The sequence below is a fragment of the Peromyscus maniculatus genome, chromosome 8 (assembly GCF_049852395.1).
Source record: "Peromyscus maniculatus bairdii isolate BWxNUB_F1_BW_parent chromosome 8, HU_Pman_BW_mat_3.1, whole genome shotgun sequence".
Taxonomy (NCBI): Eukaryota; Metazoa; Chordata; class Mammalia; order Rodentia; family Cricetidae; genus Peromyscus; species Peromyscus maniculatus.
This window is the reverse complement of record NC_134859.1, coordinates 77,633,561-77,655,558: the sequence shown is the minus strand read 5'-3', so window position 1 is coordinate 77,655,558 and position 21,998 is coordinate 77,633,561. Positions and strand designations below refer to the sequence as shown.

The following is a 21,998-nucleotide window of genomic DNA, read 5'->3' as shown; positions in this document are numbered from 1 at the left end:
TAGCCTACTGGAGAAATATAAGATCGTGGGAAACTAAAATTTGATCCTGGAAAGATAATTTGTAAACCAGTTGAGGGGAAAAAAAACCTGGAAGAAAAAAAAGGCAAAGAAAAGAATGAAAAACAGTTATCCTTTGGCCGTTCTCATTGTTATTACCACTTGTAAGAAACTGAACAGAACAGACTTTTCTAGTGTCTTGGGGTCTGTCTCCTTCCCTTTAGAGATGAGGTTGCCTAGTGAGAAAGGGGACGATTTGTGCACAGGATATAGCAAATGATGGCATGATAGACAAACTACCCTCCCAAGCAAATATTTATTGGTGCCAATTCACTTCTCATTTGGGACCCAGAACTGGCTGCCGATGGCTAAACTATTACCTTTCCGCTATGGACCTGAACCAGTTCTTTGACTTTTTTGGAAGGAACCTGAAGGCAGTAACTGAGGCCTTTGCTTTGAAAATCACCACAGTGTAATTGAGAAACAGGGGGTCCCTTTTGCAGGGTCTTAGTCTTGTAGATAGAAGAATTTCAAAACTAACTCGGAAGTTTGAGAAACCAACAGCAGGGCAAACAAGCTGGAGGTGTTGGCAGCTGCTGGAAGGAGGGAGATGGAGCCGAGAAAGGAAGTCCTGCTTTCTGAGTCAGAGGTCAGGAAAGTAAGCAGGATCAGCCATGGAATTCTGAGTAGCTGCTTGGGAGGTGGGGGTAGAGGGGGTTCAGACCGAGTGAGAATGCCCAGAGTAATCAGGGCAAGCAGCCTTTGTATTCTGGCAGGTGTTGGAAATGAGAAAGAGGGAGAAAAAGCTTTCTGAGTTAGAAAGGAGGAACGGTATCTAAAGAATGTATGCCATTACAGGGGTAGTTATTCCCTCCGTGGTCTTAACATGTCTTCAGGAATATCATGTTCCCCTTCATATCTTGGTTTCAGGCTGTTCTCTGAAGTTGTATAACAGGATTTTCTCCTTGCTCAGGAGGTTCTGGCCTTGCTAAGGCAAGGGAAATTCCTGCTGTCCTTATCAAAAGGCATTGTCAACCACTAAGTCATTTAGGACAGAGGTTTCTTGTGATTAATTACCAGTACTTCAAATTCCAAAGAGGGACAATTGCGATACACCCCCCTTTCTCAGAATTAGTGTTAGCAGGAGCACGGGACTAAGCTGATCCAGGGACCTATCCATCCTCACTGACCTTCAAGGCAGCTAATGTTTAACTAGCTGCCTAACAAGAGTACTTCATATAGTTGTTTACTGTGCGTGCTTTTTCTACTAGAGGAGCTAATTAAATATCTGTTGAGTTATATGCATCAATGCTCTGCTGAAGAATTAACACCTCAGGACAAAAGAAGTTAGAACAGAAGTTGCTGAAGACCAACATCTTCAAGAAATAGATTGTTGAGGCCATAGAGTGGAAGAGTTTAAAATGAGTTTGTGAGGGTTATGTTGACAATTTGTTCGGCTTTAGGATGAGAGAGTTTTTCCTTTTGAACAGATAGAGGCATGCTGTGTGTCTCTTGCCGGCTGGGTGGGGAGTTGCTGTGACATAGGAAATGTGTTGTGGGGAGATAATAGGGATATTGCCATACAGATGTCATTTCTAGGGAAATTTTCACAAACACATATCATTTCCTGTTTTTACTTTTTTGACGGGACTATTTGGCCATTTTTTTTTTTCTTTTTCTGTGTTTGCTGTTGTTATGTATTTTTGTTTTGTTTTGTTTTGTTTTTAGCACGTGCCTTGTTGGCAAATGTGAGCTGACTATAGTTGGTGCTGAACCTGTAAAGGGATCTCTTTTCTTAATTGTCCTAAGTGTCCCATGGAAGTAGAAGAGCCAGCTGGGTAAAAGGAAGCTCTTAATGAGTTCTTTGTTGTCCTCCAGAGCCTTTGGAATTGTTGAAGGCACTATAGCTTAGAAGCCTGTGTTTGCCTTTACAGTAGAAAGAATATTCCTCCTCGTTCTGTGATGGACACATACTGTAGCCACTGTCACTCACTTTCCCCCTCCCTGCAGCCAGAGCTCCAAAGGACCTGCGTGGAGCACTCCTGCCCCATTTTTTTTTTTTTTTTTGTCTGCTGTGCTTGATCCTTGATCTATGCTGTTTGCAGGTGGGGTGGCCCTCCTCTGAGACAGACATCAATTGTGAAGATCAGAGTGGGCTGCCTTTTGAAGAATTTTTTTTTCCACATTCTGCTTTGTAGCCCCGCTGAGATGTGGTGTGCCTTTCATGTTTCCTCTCCATCTGTCTCTCCAAAGGGCAAAGGGGGTGGGGGGTGGGGGTCTTCACATGACTGAGGCTATTGATGCTGGCTGCAAATTCATTTCAATTAATTTCTACATTTTTGTCTTGGGCATCTAACACCATTGTATTCCTTGATTTTGACTTTGTTCTAGCAAGGCTTTCCGTGAGCAACAAGAGGAAAACTTTCTGTACCATCAGAAGCAAGAATAAAAGAAAGTATTTCACTCATTGTTGGGGAGGGGGAGTCTGTTAGATGCTATAGAGTCTTTCTTTTGGTGATACTGGGTCCCAAGCAATAGTGCAAATGTTACAGATTGTATTAATTATCTGGGAAATCTTTTAGTGACCCTTCCTCAAACAATGATGAAGCATTTATTGACACCCTGCCATATACTAGGCACTGGAGATCTTCAAGCACATTGTTTCCTATGACTGTGTTGGAGCCGCCTTGGGTCTACTGAGTCCAAAGTCTTATTATCTCTCTGCCTGCAGCCTACCACTGGCCACACCTACTTTGGGACTTCCTTTCCTGGCTTCTTTTCATGTTACAGTGCAAAGTTGAAAAGTTGCCTCAGACTAGATAGCCCTAAAAGCATAAAATATTTAAGATATGGGGATTTAAAAAAGTCTTTGACGGCCCCCCCCCCCCCCCCCCCCCGTACTGTATAGGAACAGCAATCAGGTCATTAACAAATAAGACTATTTATGGTTAAAAAACAAAACAAAACAAGTTGATCACAGTCCTGGAGGAGGTGGGAATGGAGGTTGGGCTGGGGGTAAGGGGAGGGGGGAGAATAGGGGAACCCATGGCTGATATGTAGAACTGAATGGTATTGTAAAATATATATATATATATATATATATATATATATATATATATATAAAAATAAAATAGTTAAAAAAAAAGTTGTACTGTACATGAACAGCAATCAGGTCATTAATAAATAAGACAGTTTATTTGGCTTGGTATTGTGGGTATAATGCCTCATCTACCACCTGTTATCCCTTCCCTCCAGTCCCTCACCTTTCCTTTTTATTTTGTTTTGCTTTCTAAATATCTTTATGTTTTTGCAGAGGTGGTGACTTCTACATCTGAGTCTAAATGCCAGTTAGTAATAATCTGATTTATTTATTTCTGAATTTCCTGTCAGGATTCTTGTAATAGACTGTTTGAGATTCTAAATGGTTTGGCGAAGCATACATTTTTTGGGTGTACCTTTCTTGAGAAGTCAGATTGTGTAATTAGGTGATGTGTAAGCAAGTTATCATGCTCTGGCTGTGAGAGCAGAGACATCCTTGCATTTTTGCCTGCTGCTGTGCTAATGCACAGGAGAATGTGGCCAAGATGGATGGAGACAATGCTAATATCAGCCTATGCACCTTGGGTTTATTGGATGTTTGCTAGAAGGAAGTCAGTTGCAAGGCAGCAGATTTCAAATGTCAGGGTACTTAAGAAACGCTTTGGTGTGCTTGTTAAGAAAAATGTAGATTCCCCAGACTAAGCCTTGGGGCTGCTGAGTCGGTTAAGTGTTCTATGGATGCCTATGATGCTTATGAGAAAAAGCTAGCTGTGGGGTAATGCCTTGGCTCAAGGCAGTGATTTTAAGTAGACCAAATAAGGTCATTATCCACGATGAGTTTTTAAATCCTGGTTCCGTTTATATTGAATGTGATGTAGCTATAAACTTTAAAGGCTTAAGTACATGTAACAGGAAGTAAAATTATGCCCCCATGCCGTAAATGCTTCTTAACTACCTCTACCATACTAATCATGACAACAGCATTTCATGTTTATGTTTTGTAGTTACAGAGCTCCCAGTCTCACACATCTTGTTTGATTTTCACGCCAGCTCTGGAGGTCGATGTGACAAGTGGTTATTTTTCATTTATAATGAGAAAACTAAAATTTATAAAACAAGTAATCCCCACCCCCAAATAGCTCAGTTATTAAACGGGTCTTCTAGAATTTCTATACAGCATTTTAGTGTGCCACATTGTTGTTTTAGAGAAAAATTATACCATTCTCTTTCACTGCCCTCTGATGGGCAGGATGAACTGTCCACAGTTAAAAAACCTGATGGTCCCTGGGTGTTAGCATGGAAGTGGCCATAGGTACGTGTAGACCGGTGTATCAGTTGTTTTTAAAGAGCATCCCTAGTATGGAAGAAGAAACCTCCTTTTTCTGACAGAAACTTTACAAGACGGGTCGGGAGATGCAGGAGAGGATCATGGACCTGCTGGTCGTAGTGGAAAATGAAGATGTAACTGTTGAGCTAATTCAAGTGAATGAGGATCTGAATAATGCCATCCTTGGATATGAGAGGTGAGCAGACGGTGTTGCACACCCTTTTACTTCCTTCTGGCTCTAGTTTCACTATCATGCCATCCTCAGTCCTTCTGGAGAAGCCACGAGAGAATATTCTCTCTAGATCTTTTTTTCTCAGTAGCACCGGCATTTGGATAGTAGTGGCATAGTTTTCTCTTGTGTGGCCACTACTCCTCAAATGCCAGAGATGCTCTTCTGAGTTGAGGTGACTCAGTGACCAGCCTTGGAAAGGCACCATTCCTGTTGAGAATTACTAGGACTGGTTTAATTGTATAGTGGATCCATTTCTAACCAGCAAATGAAGAATGGAGTGGAGTGAGTGGCATAACGAAGAGGTAAGAGGGCCTAAATTCAAATCTAGATGATGTGAGATGATATAGATAAGTTGACTAATATTCTGAAGCCTTCCCTTTAAAAAAAAAAAAACAACAAAAACAAACAAACAAACAAAAAAAGTTCTATCTTTGGAGGGGTCGATTTTTTTTCCAGGAGTATATGAGATAATACATATTAAAAACAACTAACACAGTAGCATATTGACAGCTATTACATTTTTGTGTGTGATGCTGGGATTGAACTCTGGACTTTGTCCCTGGTAGGCAAGTGCTCTATCACTGAATTATACCCCTGATATTTCCTGCACTGAATCACCATTTTTTTTTTCCTTCTCATTAATGTTCCATTTAGACTTTAAAAGTCACAAAGATTTTCACTCTTCTTCTCCCCCTCACCAATAATGAGGCAAGAGAATGGGGAAGACAAAGCCAGCAGCTGTACTGTGGTGGTTCCTTTCTCCTTCACAGTCTCACATGCACTGCCTCATAGGGATGGCAGCTTTTTGTAAGAAAACACAATGGCGAGCCCAGTCACCAAACTCTTAGCATTGGAAAGACTCAGTCCTAGACCTTTCCTGTGACGTAAATCTCTGTAAGCAGAAAAATGTCCACGGCAACCACATGGTTTTCAGTATTCCAGCTGCTATCTGGTTTTCATTTGGGAGAACTGCATTGCCAACCATAAGATCATTGGTTAAATGCGCCCTCGAAGGAGGCACTTTTGTTTATTTGATCTAGATCAGGAAATTGGATTGCTTGTGTTGACTCAGCTCTGAACAACATGTACCACAGTGGCTGTGGTCCTTGAATCCTGAGACAGAGAAATGGGGCTTCTCGAAAAGATGCTTACCAGTCTTATTTTTCTGCCAGGAGCCCCACAGTTTGAAGCATCACAGATTGATTATTATTAGGTTATAACCTAAGTTCTCCAGGTTGGGAGATGCAGGCATCTGTCTCTGGGCTGGATTCCAGATGTCAGCAGGGCTGCATTTCATTTTGGAGGCCCCAGAGGAGGTTCCGTCTCCTTACCTTTGCAGCCGGTAGAGGCTGCCCACTCTCCTTGGCCCACGGCTTCTTTCTTCCATCTTCAGCGCCAGTACCCACTTCAAAATGGTTCCCATCTTAACCTTCTCCTTCCGAGCCTTTCTTTTCAATCACTGTTTTTTATGACTACAGTGAGCATGTCTCTAATATCCGAGAACATCTCCTAGCTAAGGTAAGCTTGCCAGTGACGTCATTCCATCTGCAGTCTTCAGTACCCCAGTTTCCATCTAGCCTGTCACAGCCACAGTGAAGTAGGACATGGGTATCATCAGAGGAGAAAACTGTTCTCCATGTAACCGTCCATCCTCTAAGTCCCCGAAGAGTCATCTCCATCCTACCTGCAAAATATTTCCATCACCCCATTTGGCAAAGCATGCATTTTAGAAGAATCTAAAACAGTGGTTCTCAACCTCCCTAATGCTGCAACCCTTTAATTCAGTTCTTCAGGTTGTGGTGACCCCCCAACCATAAAATTATTTTTGTTGCTACTTCATAACTGTCATTTTGCTACTGTTATGAATCATAATGTCAGTATTTTTGGAGATAGAGATTTGCCAAAGGGGTCACAACCTACAGGTTGAGAATAGCTGATCTAAAACTTAAGCATGTTCAGATACAGAATAAGCTTTTAAAGTATTTTAGGCTTTTGGAGTCAATGACATAATGGAAATAACAGAAGTTTCTGAAGCTATTTTTAATTTGCAAGCCAACTCCACATTCACTGCCTGTATTTTCACTCTGTAGCTATCTGATTTTGAAGACATGGCTCAAATGTTATTCGCATTTAGCAGGCGGAACACTGAGGTTCAGAGAGTCGGATTCACAGGCATGTAGGGAGTAGGGAGTGATGTGGACTTCTATAGCTTCACTGGTCTTTTATTTTCCAACTGTTCTAACTGCTTCTCTTTTACCTTGGTAGACAGGAAATGGGAAATTAAGTCCAAACTGTAAAAGGTCAGTCTTTTCTTTCAGATCAGGTATCTTAAAGATGGTACGCTGAACACTAAATTATTTTTCATGCTTTTGAATATTTTTATTAAGTTAATTCTTTGACAGTTTTATACATGCATATAATTTACCCTGGCTTCCCTTTCCCTAAGCCCTGTCTTTTTCTCCTCTCATTCTATCAACACACACACACACACACACACACACACACACACACACACACACCAGTACCTTTCCAAATTCACAACTTTTTTTTTTGTTTAGTTGAACACCTCATTTAGTTTAATCAGGGCCATCTGTGCAACTGTTGGATTAATTTTATGAAAATTATTTATAATGACAAAGTAAGAAACAACCTTATATTTGAACGTAATAATTGGCAAAGGTGTTGTTGATTATTATGGTAAAATATTATAGGCATTAAAAATTACAGTTCTAAGTGACTAGAAAAATACAACACAATTGAATTAGGATGCAGAATTGCATAAAGTATAATTTCAACTAAGTTTAAAAGTAGTTAGACACAGTGGCACATGCCTATAATTCTAGTATTCCAGGTTCAGGCAGGAAGATCATAGATCTAGCCTGTGCTACAGAGCGGAAACACTGTCTCAAAGTAAGTAAATTAATACAGAAATAAAGTCACTTAGAGAATGCACATACTGCACATATTATTAATAGTGCTAACTTCTAGAACATGGGATTCATTAAGTTTTTTTTTTTTAAACTTTTTTACTTCCTCATAGTTTTTTCTAAGAGGGTAAACTAGAAGAAAGGGTTTGGTGGCTGTGCTGTGTATTGGGGACTAAATACAGAACTTTGAACTCTGTCACTAAGTCATATCTCCACCCCTGGAGAAGGGTTAGTTCCTAAAGGTATTTTCCTGGGATTGAGTAAGGGTGTGAGGCTTGACATCAGTATAGCAACTATCTGTGTATTTAATACTGCTAGGGTCTGTTTGATAAGTGATGTTGCGCTCTGCTAATTTAAACAGGTTTACTCGAAACCAACAAAGGCTTTTGGAACAGAACAGGAACCCGGAGGAAGCCACCAATGTAAGTGATTAAAAATGCCGTAAAGTAAATGATTACGTTCTTACTAATTATCCTTCAGGTAGCAAAGATTGCCTAGAAACAGCTCTTTCAAAGAGGAAATACATTGACACCCTGCAGTGGCTTTGGAGGTGTGACTTCCACCTTAAGTTGTGAGAAGGGTCTCTAATTAAGGAAGGACTCATGTGCATAGTGAGATGCCATGGCCTGAAGTTTTCCTCAGAAAATATCCAAAGGAATGTATGTGAAGAGAGCCAGGATAAGTTGCATGACTTTCCCCCTAAATTGTCTCTTTGTTTGCTTTGTTTTCAGACTTCCAATGAGCCCTCTGCTCCTTCCTGTGATCTTCTCGACCTTAGTCCCATCCTGCCAACACCTATGTCCAATGGGGACGTACTCAACTCTGTGAATGCTCAGCTTTCAGGCTTAAGTAAATAAGCAACTGGGCCTTCTTTCACTGTATAGGACCGTGATAGGAAATAGTTCTCCTTGGTCTCCTAGTTGAATGCCCCGAGAAGGACAGAAGTCAGTTTGACTATCAGAGATGTAATCAATTCCCTGCAAAATGGTTGAGTTAGATCCAGCAAATGAATGGGGTGTGCAGTGGAGGGCTTTGGAACTCATCCCACTGACTTAGAATGCCATGGAATTTACCTGACCTCCAGAGGTTTTGCTCCTCACTAGCCAATATTTAAATCTCTTCTGGACATAGACTATTATTGTTAGATTTCTCTGCTATAGCACAGGGAATAATTGATGCAGACAAAGTAATTCAGGAATTATGAAGCAAGACCGAATAATAGTGAAATGTGAAGGTAGTTAGAAATGCAAGTTGGAGGTCCAGTTCTGCCCCTAACCTTTGAGACTTCCTTACTTTCTGAAATGAAGCAGTGGTTTCCTGAAAAAATTGTGAAGAAGAATGAAATGGTATTTGCAAAATGGACTGTAGGCTTGAAGTTACCCACCTTATCTAACTTTTAGTATCTTCTATCCTTATTTCCAACAAGTTTTGTTATGTTACAAAATAAGCAAGTTGAAAAAAAAATATCCAAAATTCTAAAATTTTAGCCAACCCATAATTTGTTTTTCTCTTACATTTTGGTGTTTCCACAGCAAAAGTATTCAGTATTGAATTTGTGGTTTGTGTACAGCTTGCTTCATTTCTGAAATATTGGCGGCTTGCTTCTGTAAGCTAGTGAGATGTGTGGAACCACTTGTACTGGAGAGTTTTCATGGGTTTTTATTATGGAATTTGGGCAAAGGAGGATAATTATTCCCTTTTGGTGTCTTAACAGTATGAGAGTTTACGAGCTTAGAGGTGAAGGCTGAGCTCTGAAGAAATTCTAACTGTTCACTTTCGTGCCAGGCAGAAGACATGCACAATCTTTTCCATTTTGGTTCAGCTTGAGATTTTGGGAAATCCAATATATAATCTTTTCCATTTATGACAGCCTCCTTATGTGGCAGGGATTATCTGTCTTTGTCTCTTTTTCTGTCCCCTATAAATGATGCTTTTTAGTTTCTCTTAGAGGAAACCCTAGTGACAAAAGTATCTAAATTAATCTCTTTCTTTAACTTGGAAATTGAGGATAATAATAATAATAGTAACCATGAGCATGATAAAAATTGCCTTAAAAATAAAACACATGCATTTTATATTTTAGGTGTCAGCTCTCCGAGTCCTGTTATAACAAACAACTTGTATCCCAGGCTTCATCCACAGGTGGATTTGCTAGCATCAGAAAATACAGAAACACCCACCCTGTAAGTATGTCAGGAGCAATAGAGAACCACTGCCATGGCGTTCTGGCTCCTTATGAAAGAAAACATGATGTTGTGTGACACTGTTTCTGGGAAGATGTGAACAAGCATCTACTCACCCCAGATATGGAACCTACAACAGACAGAAGTACAGATACCACCAAAGTCCAACTTGGTGAACCATGAGTTTTACTGGGGTTACTTACAGGAGTAAGGGTGAGGGGTTACATACAGGAGTAGAAATGACTCAAAGATTCTGCGTCACCAAAGCCCATGCCAGCGTGAGTGACAGCTCGTGAAAGCTGGGGATCTACCTATCACTGTACAACCTATAGCCATCTCAACAGGATAGTGTCTCTCTTTCAGGCAGCTCCGTTGTTCTGGGCCTCTTCTAGGCAGCTCAGCTTCTCTTTCTTCCAAGTGGCTTAGCTGATCTTAGCTTCTTCCAGGTAGCTTTGATGGTCTAAGCCTGTTCTAGGTGGCTCATCTTGTCTGAGAGTGTCTCTCAGCAACCCTTACAGCTTATATGCTGGGAGAGGGCAGTAGTGGGGAATTAGTGAATCTTGTCAGTTTCAGTGATTTCCTGAACCTATGGAGTTGATTACTTCCTGAGCATGAGGAGATTCCCTACAGAATGGAATATTTCACCTCCTCTTAGAATACCCTGTTGTTTCACCTCCCCTTAAGCATTCTGTGTTTTAAGGAGCCTCCCTCCAAGATGGGAGGTTTCAGTTTTAGAGGAAACTGCTACACAACAGATGGTATAGAAAAGTAGAGATTTTACAGTCAGACAGACCCATGTCAAAAATCTTAGCCTTGCTTCCACTTAGCAGTTTGGCACAGCATGAAATGTTAGCCACTCGGAATTCATTTTTCTCTAAGAATGCTTCTTAGGAGTCACACAAAGATCATGAAATGTAAATAAAATTCCTAATGTAGCACTTACTACCACCCATAAGAAGCCTTCACTGTATCTTTTCCTCTGATTTTGTTCATGGTAGTCAGTTCTGGGAAATACAGTGACAAAGGAAGATGAGGAACGGTTTTCAAAATTGGTGAGAATGATGGCCACACTAATTTCATGAAATTGCCTACATATAACAACAATGCTCTGTAACTTTGTTGACTTTATATATGTATTTGCAAAAGTTTTTTTTTTTTTGTTAGTGACATCATCACTATTCCTTTTGTACAGAAGAGGGGACTGGGACTTGAAATGGAACTTGCCCAAATCTATAGTAATTAGAAAGATCTCCAAAACATGTGTACTGAGATTCAGATTTCTTAGAAAACTGTCAGTAAAGCACAAAGATTGGTTGGTTGATGGATTTTATTTTATTTTTCTTTTACAATGTTCTACTCTATAGTGCAGGCTGACCCAGAACTCACTAGGTGGCTGAGGCTGGCCGTAAATTCACAGCAATCTCTTAACTCTAGGAAGGTATGCTGCACTCATACACTTAAGTATTTATGAGGCTATTCTTTACAATATGGTGGGCAATGGTGGCTAATAAAGCTAAGTATTCATTAGTTGGGGACTGGTTAAACAAATAGCTATGTGATATATTATTACTATACAGTTAGGGGGAAAAGAGGATCTGTACATGAGAAAGTATCTTTACTTTCACACAGGAGAGAAGATGCCAAGTAGTGTGAGTATACTATATTGTATTTGTGTAAGAAAGTGCTGAAAGGATGAAATTTGTTAATATTTATATCTTCTTGCATAAAATGCAGAAAAAACAAAAGGTAGTAGCTCACATTTAGGGTTAGGCAGGATAGATAAGACTAAAAGTATAAATAAGTTGGATTTGTCTTATGACAAGGCTAATGTTTATTCTTACATACACAGGAGCATACACAGACACAGACACACAGACACACACACACACACACACACACACACACACACACACGCACACACACACGCACACAGGCACACAAACACACACATTTTAGGAAATAGGTAACATGTTTCCATGAGGCTGATACCAAAATAACATAAAAATTATATAAACAAATTTTTTTTTATCTCATCTCCACTTCATTCTTTCCCTTCCCTGGTGTTGTACTGAATCCATTAATTGGCTGGGTTCTCATTTATCTTTCCAAGGCATCTGTAGGTAACAGGGAATATCAATTTATTTCTCTTTTATTAAACACTTGTATCCCCAATTACTTAATTGCTTTTTTATACTTAAAAGGGAGAAGACTATAGGGACAAGAATGAGAAAGTATTAAACAGAGAATTTCTTTCAAAAGTCAAGGAAAAAAATGTATAAGGGAAGAGGGAAAAGGTCCATATGCTAGGAAATGAAGCATCAGTCACCATCTCATGGGTTACCAAACTGAGACCAAACCATAGACTGGCTAGCTCTGGTTTTGGTCATACAAGTCAAGCATATGCTGAAATGTTGTAGGCCAATTTCTAGTTGAGCTGCCTGCTGAGTAACTGTTTTTCTGCCATCCTGCTAACCTTGTTGGATAATATGAGAATAAATGACTAATACAGAAAAATTTACCTTGCAGCAAATGTCTCCATGAAACTCACAAAAGAAACCAAATCTCAATTACCGACATTTAGTTTATTGTATAACATCTCAGATCATATTCCTGTGTGCATAAATCACTAAGATGATTGTTAATGTCTCATAGTGAACTTGAACACAGATCACATATCAAATTGTTAGCCCCAACAGGTTCTGTCTCAGTAGCACAAATCTTAGTTTTTACAAGCATCCCAGGAGAATTACAAACTAGTGGCTTTAAAAAAGAAGTGGTATTAAACAGTTGTTTCTCTACAAATAATGTGCTCTGCCTTAAATTTTTATTGTTTCCTCTTCTTTAATTTTGAGCAGTTTGTGATGTATGGGTGTGGTTTCTTTTGACGTATTTGTGTAGGGTTGGCTAAGCACATTAGTTTCCTATGACTACCATTACAAATTCCCACAAACTAGATGGTTCAAAACCACAGATATTTATTATCTCATAGTCATGCAAGCAAGAAGTCTAAAATTCAGTCTCTCTGGCACTTTTCAGTAATAATTTGTCCTCTGCCCCTTCTTTGGTGACTTGGTATTCCTTGGCTTCACTGGCTTAATGGCTATTCCAATTTCTGCCTCTACTTTCTGGCTGATTCTTATGTGCAACTATAGTCTCACTAAGCTTTTCTAAGATCTCTGTCCCTTAGACTTGAAGCCCAATCAGATCATTCAGGTGACGACTGCGTCTGAAGATCCTTAACTACATAGAGATCTCTTTTCTGAACAGGATAACACAGGTTCTAGGCATTATGACTTGAACATATCCTTTAGAGAGTGGGTGAATGACATTTAATTCACTGCACAGGTCTTCTGGAATCTGTGGGTTTGTCTTTTCACCAAACTACATTTTAGCCTTTATTGATTCATTTTTATGTTCAGTGCTACACCCATTCTGCTTACCTGTTGGGACTGTGGTAACAATTGTTGGATGGTATTATTGCCTCAGTGTTTTAGGGCTGCTTGTCTAGTCTCTTTCACGCCTGTTCAAACTGGATCATGTCTATGCTCTACGTTCAAGTTCACTAACTGTTCATTCATCTCCTTCATAATTAAACCGACTCAAAGTTTGTTTCTACTGTGTTCTGTTTTTTCATTTTTAAAATTTCCACTTTGTTATTTATGTCTTCTATTTGTTAACTGACATTTTCTATTTTTCCATTTTTAAAAGCATTACTGAATGCTTGCTTCTTGGACTATTTGTATTGCAGTAGCTGCTTTAAAAATGTCTTTGGGATGACTCTAACAACCATGTTCTCTTGGTATTCATTTCTGTTGGCTGCCTTTTTACTGCATTAATTTTTTTCATGTTCTTTATATGCCTAGTCATTTTGAATTATATCTTTGGCAATTTTAATTTTTACTAGTAGATGCTTGGTTTTGGTAAAAATTTGGTCTATAATGTTGAATTTTTGATGTTATTAAGCGAAGAACTTGGTTAGATTCATTTCATAATTTCAGCCTGCCTGTGTAATATGGGGTTCAAAAATCAGCTGAATTTTCAAAGCTCTTGCTGTGCTGTTCAAATCTATCCCTCCTATGTCCCATCCTGTGGTCAATCAGAAGTCTAGCAGCAGGTTTTGTGTCCAGTTCTGAGTATACTGACTTCATTACGGAGATCAGAATCACAGACATTATTAACAAGTCAATCTTATGATTTCATAACAATCTTACAAGATTGTTTTCCTGAATTCTCTCACCTTTGGTACTCTCTGGTGTCCTGGAGCTCCCTTCTCTGTTCTCTGGTCATCTTATTATCTAATTACCTAATCTTCGTTCTGCTGTGCTTTTCCAGACAAATGGTAAGACAGAAAGAAACAATGGGTATTCCCATGCTTTTGAGGTCACAGCTTAGCCTACTGGAGAGAAAGTTTCCCGAACTCCTGAGTTTACTCTCCTGACCTGCCCTGCTTCCTCTGGAGCCACTGCAGCCACCATAGGGTTGGCTATGTTTGGGATGTAAAGATGGATCAGAGGCAGCAAGAGGTGTCTTTCTTGCTCTCTGCATGCAAATGAGTGCTTTCCTTAGAGTTCTGTCACCACTTACAGTCTAGAGAATACAAACGTGGTAAATTTAACAATAGCTCAGCGGTACTTAAATTTTAGTCTTCTTTCCCAATCAGCCTGCTACTATTTCCACATTCCTGACTAGCTTCACTGGCCTCTGTTTTCCAGCTTTTATAATGGCATTAGTAATGGGATAAAATGAGTTTCCAGTCCACTTTAACCAGAATGGGAACTCTCATCTTTCCTAACGTTGGCTCGGCCCTGCTTCTCATCTTTTAAGATGTAATGGGTGGTAGCTACGGATGGAAAGACTGCAGGTTGTATTTTCAATCCTGTACTGTGTACACTCCAGGGCTTTAAGTGTGCTACTGCCAAAGACTGGCGTGTTTGCTGTGTCTGATTTTGAGTCTCATGGCCGGGAGGGCACTGAAACCAGATGGCATATTATCATTTTGTGAGTTTGAAGTGGGGTGTCATTTTGTGTAGGCTGAAGGTGTGCTACGGGCTTTGTTTTCAGACCAGGGAAATCATCTTACTTTTTGCATTTGTGTTCTCGCTATAGGGTAATCAATCATGCTGTGTTATCACACTTTCCTAGGTTTGCCCAAAGGACCAGCCAAAACCTCGCCTCAAGTCACACGTATGATAATGTGAGTAACAAAACCCCTTTTGCTAGCAGTTCACCTAGTCAGCAGATAATCATGACCAAAAGCATTGCTTGTTGAGTCTTATGCTCTACTCTGCGTATCTTTACAGTTGGTTCACACAGCCATGTTGGCCACCTTAATCTTTAGAGACAGACAAATTTTATTTTACTTTTCTTGGATAAGCTGGTTAAAGATAATGATGTCATAATTTCTGGGCCTGGAATATAGCTCAGTGGTACAGCACCCATCTAGAATGTACAAGCCCTAAGTTTGATCCCCAGCACTGTAAGAAAAAAAAAAAAGTTATAGTTCCTTTAACATTGTTTATATTTGTAAATTTCAGAGTTGTTCATCCTTCCCTCTCCTAAACTCTTGTGAAGATCATCAGTGTCCTCCACGTAATTAAACTAGTCCTACTCTGAACAATTAGTCACTTGCTATTTTGTGTAGTTATGACTCTCACACACTCCTTGTTTCTCGCCATTTCTTCTTCCCTCTTCTCTCCTGGTATTTCAGTATTGGAAACCCCAGGCACAGACTTCTCTCTCTATCTTATCTACCTCGTCCCTTTAGAATCTTTTGTTTTTCCCTCTTTCTGCTTCTTTGAGACAGGGTCTCTTTGGCCATGAACTCCTCAGCCTTTACCACCTAAATAATGGGATTAAAGGCATGCACCACCATGCCTAGCTTTGGTTCCTGCCTTAAAATAACCAAGTTTCGACAATCAACAAAATTTTATCTCCAGCCTAGACCCTGCTCCCTGAACTCAGAATTCCGTCGACTTTGCATCTCCTCTCACCCTGTTCTTCCCAGTACTCTCTGCCAGCTCTCCCAGCAGACTCTGTACCTTGTTAAGTGGCCAATGCTGTTTATCAGTTGCTTAGGGGGAAAAGCCTAGGTCAGTATCACGTGACCTCACCATTTTACCTTCTACTTTGTTCGCTGTCCTACACCCCTCCACTTCCCACCCCAATTTAAGTGATCAGACAGTGGATGCTTTAACAACCTCTCCAGGCTTGCTGTGTTTCAGCTTTAGCCTCCCAAAGCTTCTCTCCCACCCTATTCCAATGTCCTCTTAAAAACCAAACCTGAGCAGTTTCCTCCAGTCATGCCGTTCATCTGCTGAAAACCCACCTGGTTGTATTCCTGTTTTATTCTGTGGACGCCTGGAATGCCGATCTTACCCTGCCCATCACCTCTCCTACCTCACCCTGGACCTGTCTCGGCTCACTGTGCCTCAACCATAATAACATCCCTGACTTCAGAGCCTAGAAACTTGTATCCTCCGATATTAATTATTCAGCGGTCTGCTGGAAGGTCCCCAGTGATAAAGCATCCCCTGTGACCAGGCTATGAGCGCAGAATCCCACTGTACATTAGCCTCTCTTTTCCCAAGTTTCTTGTTCTTTCACCATAGAACACGCTACTGGATACTGCTGTCCACTTGTCTGTTTTATTTCGTGTCTTAACAGTGCCTGGTAGCTAGTAAGCGACATACTTGTAGGATGAAGGAGGAAATTACAAGAAGTGTTTTTGATTTTTGAGACAGGGTTTTGCTATGTAGCTAGCCTCAAATTCACCATTTTCCTGTCTCAGCCTCTCAAGTTCTATCTTTATTTAGGTATGCTAGCTAAACCTGGATAAAGAATTACTTGTCTTTATTAGTCTTGGTTTGATAGCATCCCTGCATGCCGATTTGTAAACTGAATTTCATTCCTGTGCAAGGCTGAGATTTCATATTCAGAATGAAACAGAAGCTAGATTGAGCCATACAATTCCGCTTCTTCCTTAAAAAACAGTATTTTTAAATACATTTTACATTTTATGTGGGAAATGGAATGTAATGAGCATGAAGCCATGCAGACAATTTTACAAGTAGTTATTACTTTAAAATGAAAGTAGTAAAAATGACTAGTTCTCACTCGGTTGAATGTATATGGCTCTTGAAGCAGTGCCATTTAGAAACCTGAAAATCTAAGTAACAAAAATGCTTAATGGAGAATGTAAGCCTGAACACGTGTTATGCTTTCTTCAGTTTCTGGAACACTCCAATTCAGTGTTACTACAGCCACAGACTGCCACAGCAGCACCATCGAGCCAGAGGCCACCACTCTTGCCCAGTAATCATCCAGGTATACAAGACCCTATACTTTGCATCAAATAAGTCAATTTGTTAGAATGCTGGAATCTGCCAAAGATTATTAACTGAAAATAGAGGAGAAATGTGGAGAGCTCATTGTACTTTGAAGCTACATGTAATAAACTCAGGGCTGACACCATTACGATTCACATTAGATTATAAAAATACTTATGCTGAACTGAATATTGTATTTGGTTTGCACTGAAATAAATGAAATTTTAGTTGAGGTCTAGAAATCTTTTTTATGTATAGACTCATGAATTTAGCATCATTTGAACTGTCTGTTTTGGTTGTATTTGTTAGACTCATATGTTTAAAATCTAAATATTAAGTAGTGTCACATTAAACAGAATATTAATTGTGCATGTTCCTCACAAGCACAATGTGTATGTACTTACTTGTCTTTTTTTTTTTTTCTTCACGCACCTAAAGTGCTAACAAACAATGATCTCCAGCCACCCAATTACTACGAGGTAATGGAGTTTGATCCCTTAGCTCCTGCTACAGAGTAAGTCATTTATAAAATTATTAATTTATGTTTTGTCTCGGTTCCCTTTGATGACAGAGCTAACTGAGCTTGGTCATTCATTTAACTTTGTTTAGCTCTTGGCAGACATTTATGGCCTTATTAAAAAATGATTTATGAGTTATAGTGGCCATTGTTCTTAATGGCCTTATTGCTCTCAGCCTGTGACTGAAAAATAAAAATGCTAGGATCACACATTAAGAAGTAACTGGAACCAACATTCAGCATAGCTAGGTGGCAAGTGTCTATTGAGCTTGAGAGGACACTTTTCTTTCCTGACATGTTAATGTCACATTTTAAAACTGTTCCCCCAGAATTTAATCAAAGGACATATAAAAGAACTTCTTGTGTTCAACATGACAAAAATATCCTTAAGAGTGACCATTAATGTTAAAATTGTTTTATAGCCAAGTATAGCCCTACAGTACACTTTCAGCATGTAAGAGACAGAGGTAGGAGGATCACAAGTGGGGCCAGTGTAGGCCAATGTCAGCAAGACCTTGTCCAAAAGGAAAACTAAAAGGCTTTTAACTTGAAATCCTTAACGCACCATCACTTAATGATTTCCTGTTTGCCAGATTGTATATGGGATGGTAAGCACATTATAGGGTTTTTATTATTTATGTGTTTATTTCTCTACATGCATGTCTGTGTACCAAATGTGGACCTGTACCTGCAGAGGCAAAAAGAGGGTGTCAGATCCCCTGGAACTGTTGTTACAGACCATTCTAAACTTCTATGTGGATGCTGAGAATTGAAACGAGGTCCTCTGAAGAGCAGCCAATGCTTTTAACTGCTGAGCCACCTCTCCAGCCTCATATTATAGATTTAATATCTATCCTCTTGAGTGAATGATTACCCCTCAAATTATGAAAAATGCTCAAAACAAGGTTTTGGAAATCACTGTTCAGAAACTGGCAGCCTGGAGTCTATATATGTTCCCCAGTTGTATTTTGTTTGCCCTGTGCAGAATTTAAAATGTACACTTAAAAAATCAATTACCAATAGTTAAAAACTAGTATGTCAAAATAGTTAGTACTTCTCAAGATTTGGGATAGTGTAGAAGCATCAGGCCTGTGTTCTTAACACTAGCAAAGGTGGTGGTAGTATGGAATATCTGTCTTCTGTAGAGTATGTTCTGTAGTTCACCATGTACCCATGACTGCCAATTGTAGCAGGTTTTCTTGGACCGCCAGCCCCAAATCATGACAGAGACATTATTAGTTATGACCACTCAGCCTTAGTTTAGGCTTGTCACACTAACTCTTATAATTATTTCAACCATTTTTTCTTCATCTACATTTTGCTTCAGGGCTTTTTACCTTTCATTCTGTATGTCCTACTTGCTGCTTCCTCCGTGTATGTCTGGCTGGCAGCTGCCTGACTAGCTGGCCTCAGGCACCTCCCTCTCTCTTCTCCTTCTCAAGCCCAGATTCCTCCTCCTACTTCTTCTCTCTGCCTGCTGGCTCTACCTATCCCTCTACTGCCTACCTACTGGCTGTTCAGCTTTTTATTAGACCAATCAGATGCCTTAGGCAAGGTAAAACAAATGCAACACATCTTTACATAGTTAAACAAACATTCTGTTCTGCAACATTTCCCCCTTTTTGTCTAAATAAAAAGCAAAGGTTTTAAATTTAACATAGTAAAATTATATACAATAAGAACAATTATCAAGTAGAATTACATTGACAATATCCAGTCCATTTGTATTTGGCAAATTTAGAGAAAATATCCATTATTTATCAAATCTTGGTTAGTCCAAAGTTTATACCTAATTTCCCTTCTATCATAACTAAGATCTGTAACTATAGCTATCTAGTCTAAAACTCCATCAAAGACCCCAGAAGGATATATTATCTGAGTAAACAGGAAGTGCAGTGCAAGCCACTTCCAAAACTATAGAAACGACAGAGATATCCGGCTGCCAATGTTTACCCAAGGTTCCTCTGCAATGTTGGGGCATCCATCTTTAGCCTACAGGCCTTGAATATCTGACAGACTTTTCTATGGAGCAGGAATTTTTAAGGAAATTTGTCTTGTCTTGGCAAATTTCATCAGTCTTTTTCCTTTGTGTCCTGCTTGTCCTGTTTGTACAGCATTCTGCCAGCAGGCAAGGCAAGGACAGTTTCTTGCCCAAATGGCTAGCTTTGCCACATCGAAAGTAAACTCCATGTAGAGCCTCTTCCTTCAATGCCCATTATCATTTTACAAAGTAGATTGGTGCTGCCAGGAGCACACTCTTCTCACTGGCATGAAAGCCTTATGATATTAAGACATCTCAAAGGCTATATTCTGTAGGTCTCTGAAGCATTTGAAGATCACCTATCTATCTAAAATATATGTTTAACCTTGAAAACATACCTAACATGACCACAAATTTGATTGTTATAGATGACTAACTACTAAACTGCATTTCTTAATTATATATTTTTTAATGAGCTACATAGGTACAATACCTTAAACAAATATAAAACATATCTACAGTTTAACAAAAATAACTTTAAATTAGTATCAATATACCAAAAATTCATACCAATGTAAAGTAATAGAGGCTAATAGTGTCATCTTATCCTATATTCCTATATCCTCCCCTAAATGATGACAAACATCCATAACCCACCAAATGACTAAAAACCACCCACCCCACCTCTTGGGAATGCGGGAATTGGGTTCTATAATCTGCTTTCTGTTGTCTGGGGCCGATAGAATTTTTAGAGGACCCTGAGAAAATGGTCAAATCCTGGTAAAACTAGTTGTAGCATTTGTGGTCCAGTCTTAGAACTGTTCCCATGCAGAGGGATGAGTATATATGTCACCTATCTTGTAGTTTTTCTTGATTTATTTGTTTTTTGGTTTTGTTTTGGGTTTTTTTTTTGGGGGGGGGGGTGTCAAGACAGGGTTTCTCTGTGTAGTTTTGGTGTCAGTCCTGGATCTCGCTCTGTAAACCAGGCTGGCCTTGAACTCATAGAGCCTGACTCTGCCTCCCAAGTGCTGGGATTAAAGGTGTGTGCTACCACTGCCCGGCTTTTGAATTAATTTTCTATGTTTGTAGCCATGATTTTCAGGAGATCTCTCCCAATCAAACCTTATCCCTATTAACCTTGAAGGAACCACAGCCTATCATTTCCAACAGAATACATTTTCTGAATTCCACTTTAAAATTAAGACATTCCTCAAGTATCTAGGCTGGTTTAATTCAGCAGTCCCCTTTTACAATCCAGTGTCTCTCAGCAGCTGCCATCTGCTCATCAGTATTCAAAAAATTCAAAGTCAACACAACACCATAAAGGATCCAGACTCCCTGAGTATTTACCATCTTTACATGGCTTATTATTTTATATCATTTTACTCTTTAAAGACTTTATTTTTAAACTATTTACTTTTTCCTATGACTGTCTATATCCATTTTTCTTTCTTTGGGTGCCTATGCACATTTTTTAACACACTGTAACCTATTTAGAGATTTTTTTTTGTCCCATCTGGACCTGTCTTTACTGTGTATCTGTAGCCTTTTCTCACTATGTGAACCAAGCCTTAAAGGGCTAAGCAGCAGCTAGACCCTCCTCCACTGTGAGATTCTGGCAACTGGCCCCAACCCTCCTCAGGTCCATGAGACCTGAGCCTTAAGGCCAAAAACCTGGCTGAGAGCTGCTTTTAAACAGGCTCTGCATCTAACTGCCCATGCTCTAGGAAGTTAGTACCCACACTGGCAGGCATTTTGACTTAGCTTGCTGTTTCTACTTAGCATGCCAGCTGCTCAAGTGCTCCCTGTACAGCAGAGCCTCTTAAAGGAGCCATATCCATTTTGGGGGACTTTTTTTTTTTTTTTTTTTTCTGTATTAATTTTTTTTTTTCAGCTTTCTCAGGCCCTATGTGGAAATCCAGTCCCTGCACTGGGTGCCAAATGTAGCGGGCTTTCTTGTGCTACCAGTCCCTAAATCACGACACAGATTCTTATTATTAGTTATGAATGCTCGGCCTTAGTTTAGGCTTGTCCCACTAGCTCGTATAACTTATTTTAACCTGTTTCTTTTCATCTATGTTTTGCCTTGGTGCTTTTTACTTTTTTTCAGCCAGTATCCTGGCACATGTAAGCATTTGATATATTGTTCCCTTATTTAAGCCCTAAGAGTAGAAAGCCATTTTGCCATCATTTGTTAATTAATAAACAGTAATAGACTCAGGAGACCTTCCCACCCTGACCTGAGTGCTGGGATATAAGTATGCACCACCACACCCAACTGCTAGGAACTTTTACTAACTCAGGATGATGGAATTTCTCTTGGCCAAGCTTGATAAAGTATCTGTCATTGAACATATGTAGTTATGTAGTTAAAGAAACTGGTATTTAAATTCCATGCCCAGTTATGTCAGGTTCCTGAGCATATTTAGATTAACTAACTGCTTTAAGTAGGTATGTGTGTCCTAGGTAC

The 21,998-nt window shown here is 39.6% G+C and overlaps 1 protein-coding gene across 6 annotated transcripts in view; it reads left to right on the top strand.

The window, feature by feature from the left end:
• Tom1l1 (target of myb1 like 1 membrane trafficking protein) overlaps positions 1-21,998 on the top strand; it is a 46,657-nt gene that overhangs the window by 21,643 nt on the left and 3,016 nt on the right. For 3 of the 6 annotated variants that reach the window (XM_042282603.2, XM_076543131.1, XM_042282604.2), the window contains 7 exons: positions 4,426-4,559; positions 7,884-7,944; positions 8,254-8,371; positions 9,606-9,705; positions 14,812-14,899; positions 16,932-17,028; positions 17,469-17,544. In XM_042282603.2, the coding sequence (XP_042138537.1) occupies positions 4,426-4,559; positions 7,884-7,944; positions 8,254-8,371; positions 9,606-9,705; positions 14,812-14,899; positions 16,932-17,028; positions 17,469-17,544 (674 nt within the window). The remainder of the gene's footprint in view (positions 1-4,425; positions 4,560-7,883; positions 7,945-8,253; positions 8,372-9,605; positions 9,706-14,811; positions 14,900-16,931; positions 17,029-17,468; positions 17,545-21,998) is intronic. The other 3 variants (XM_006972010.4, XM_076543132.1, XM_076543133.1) reach the window with 1 other exon arrangement.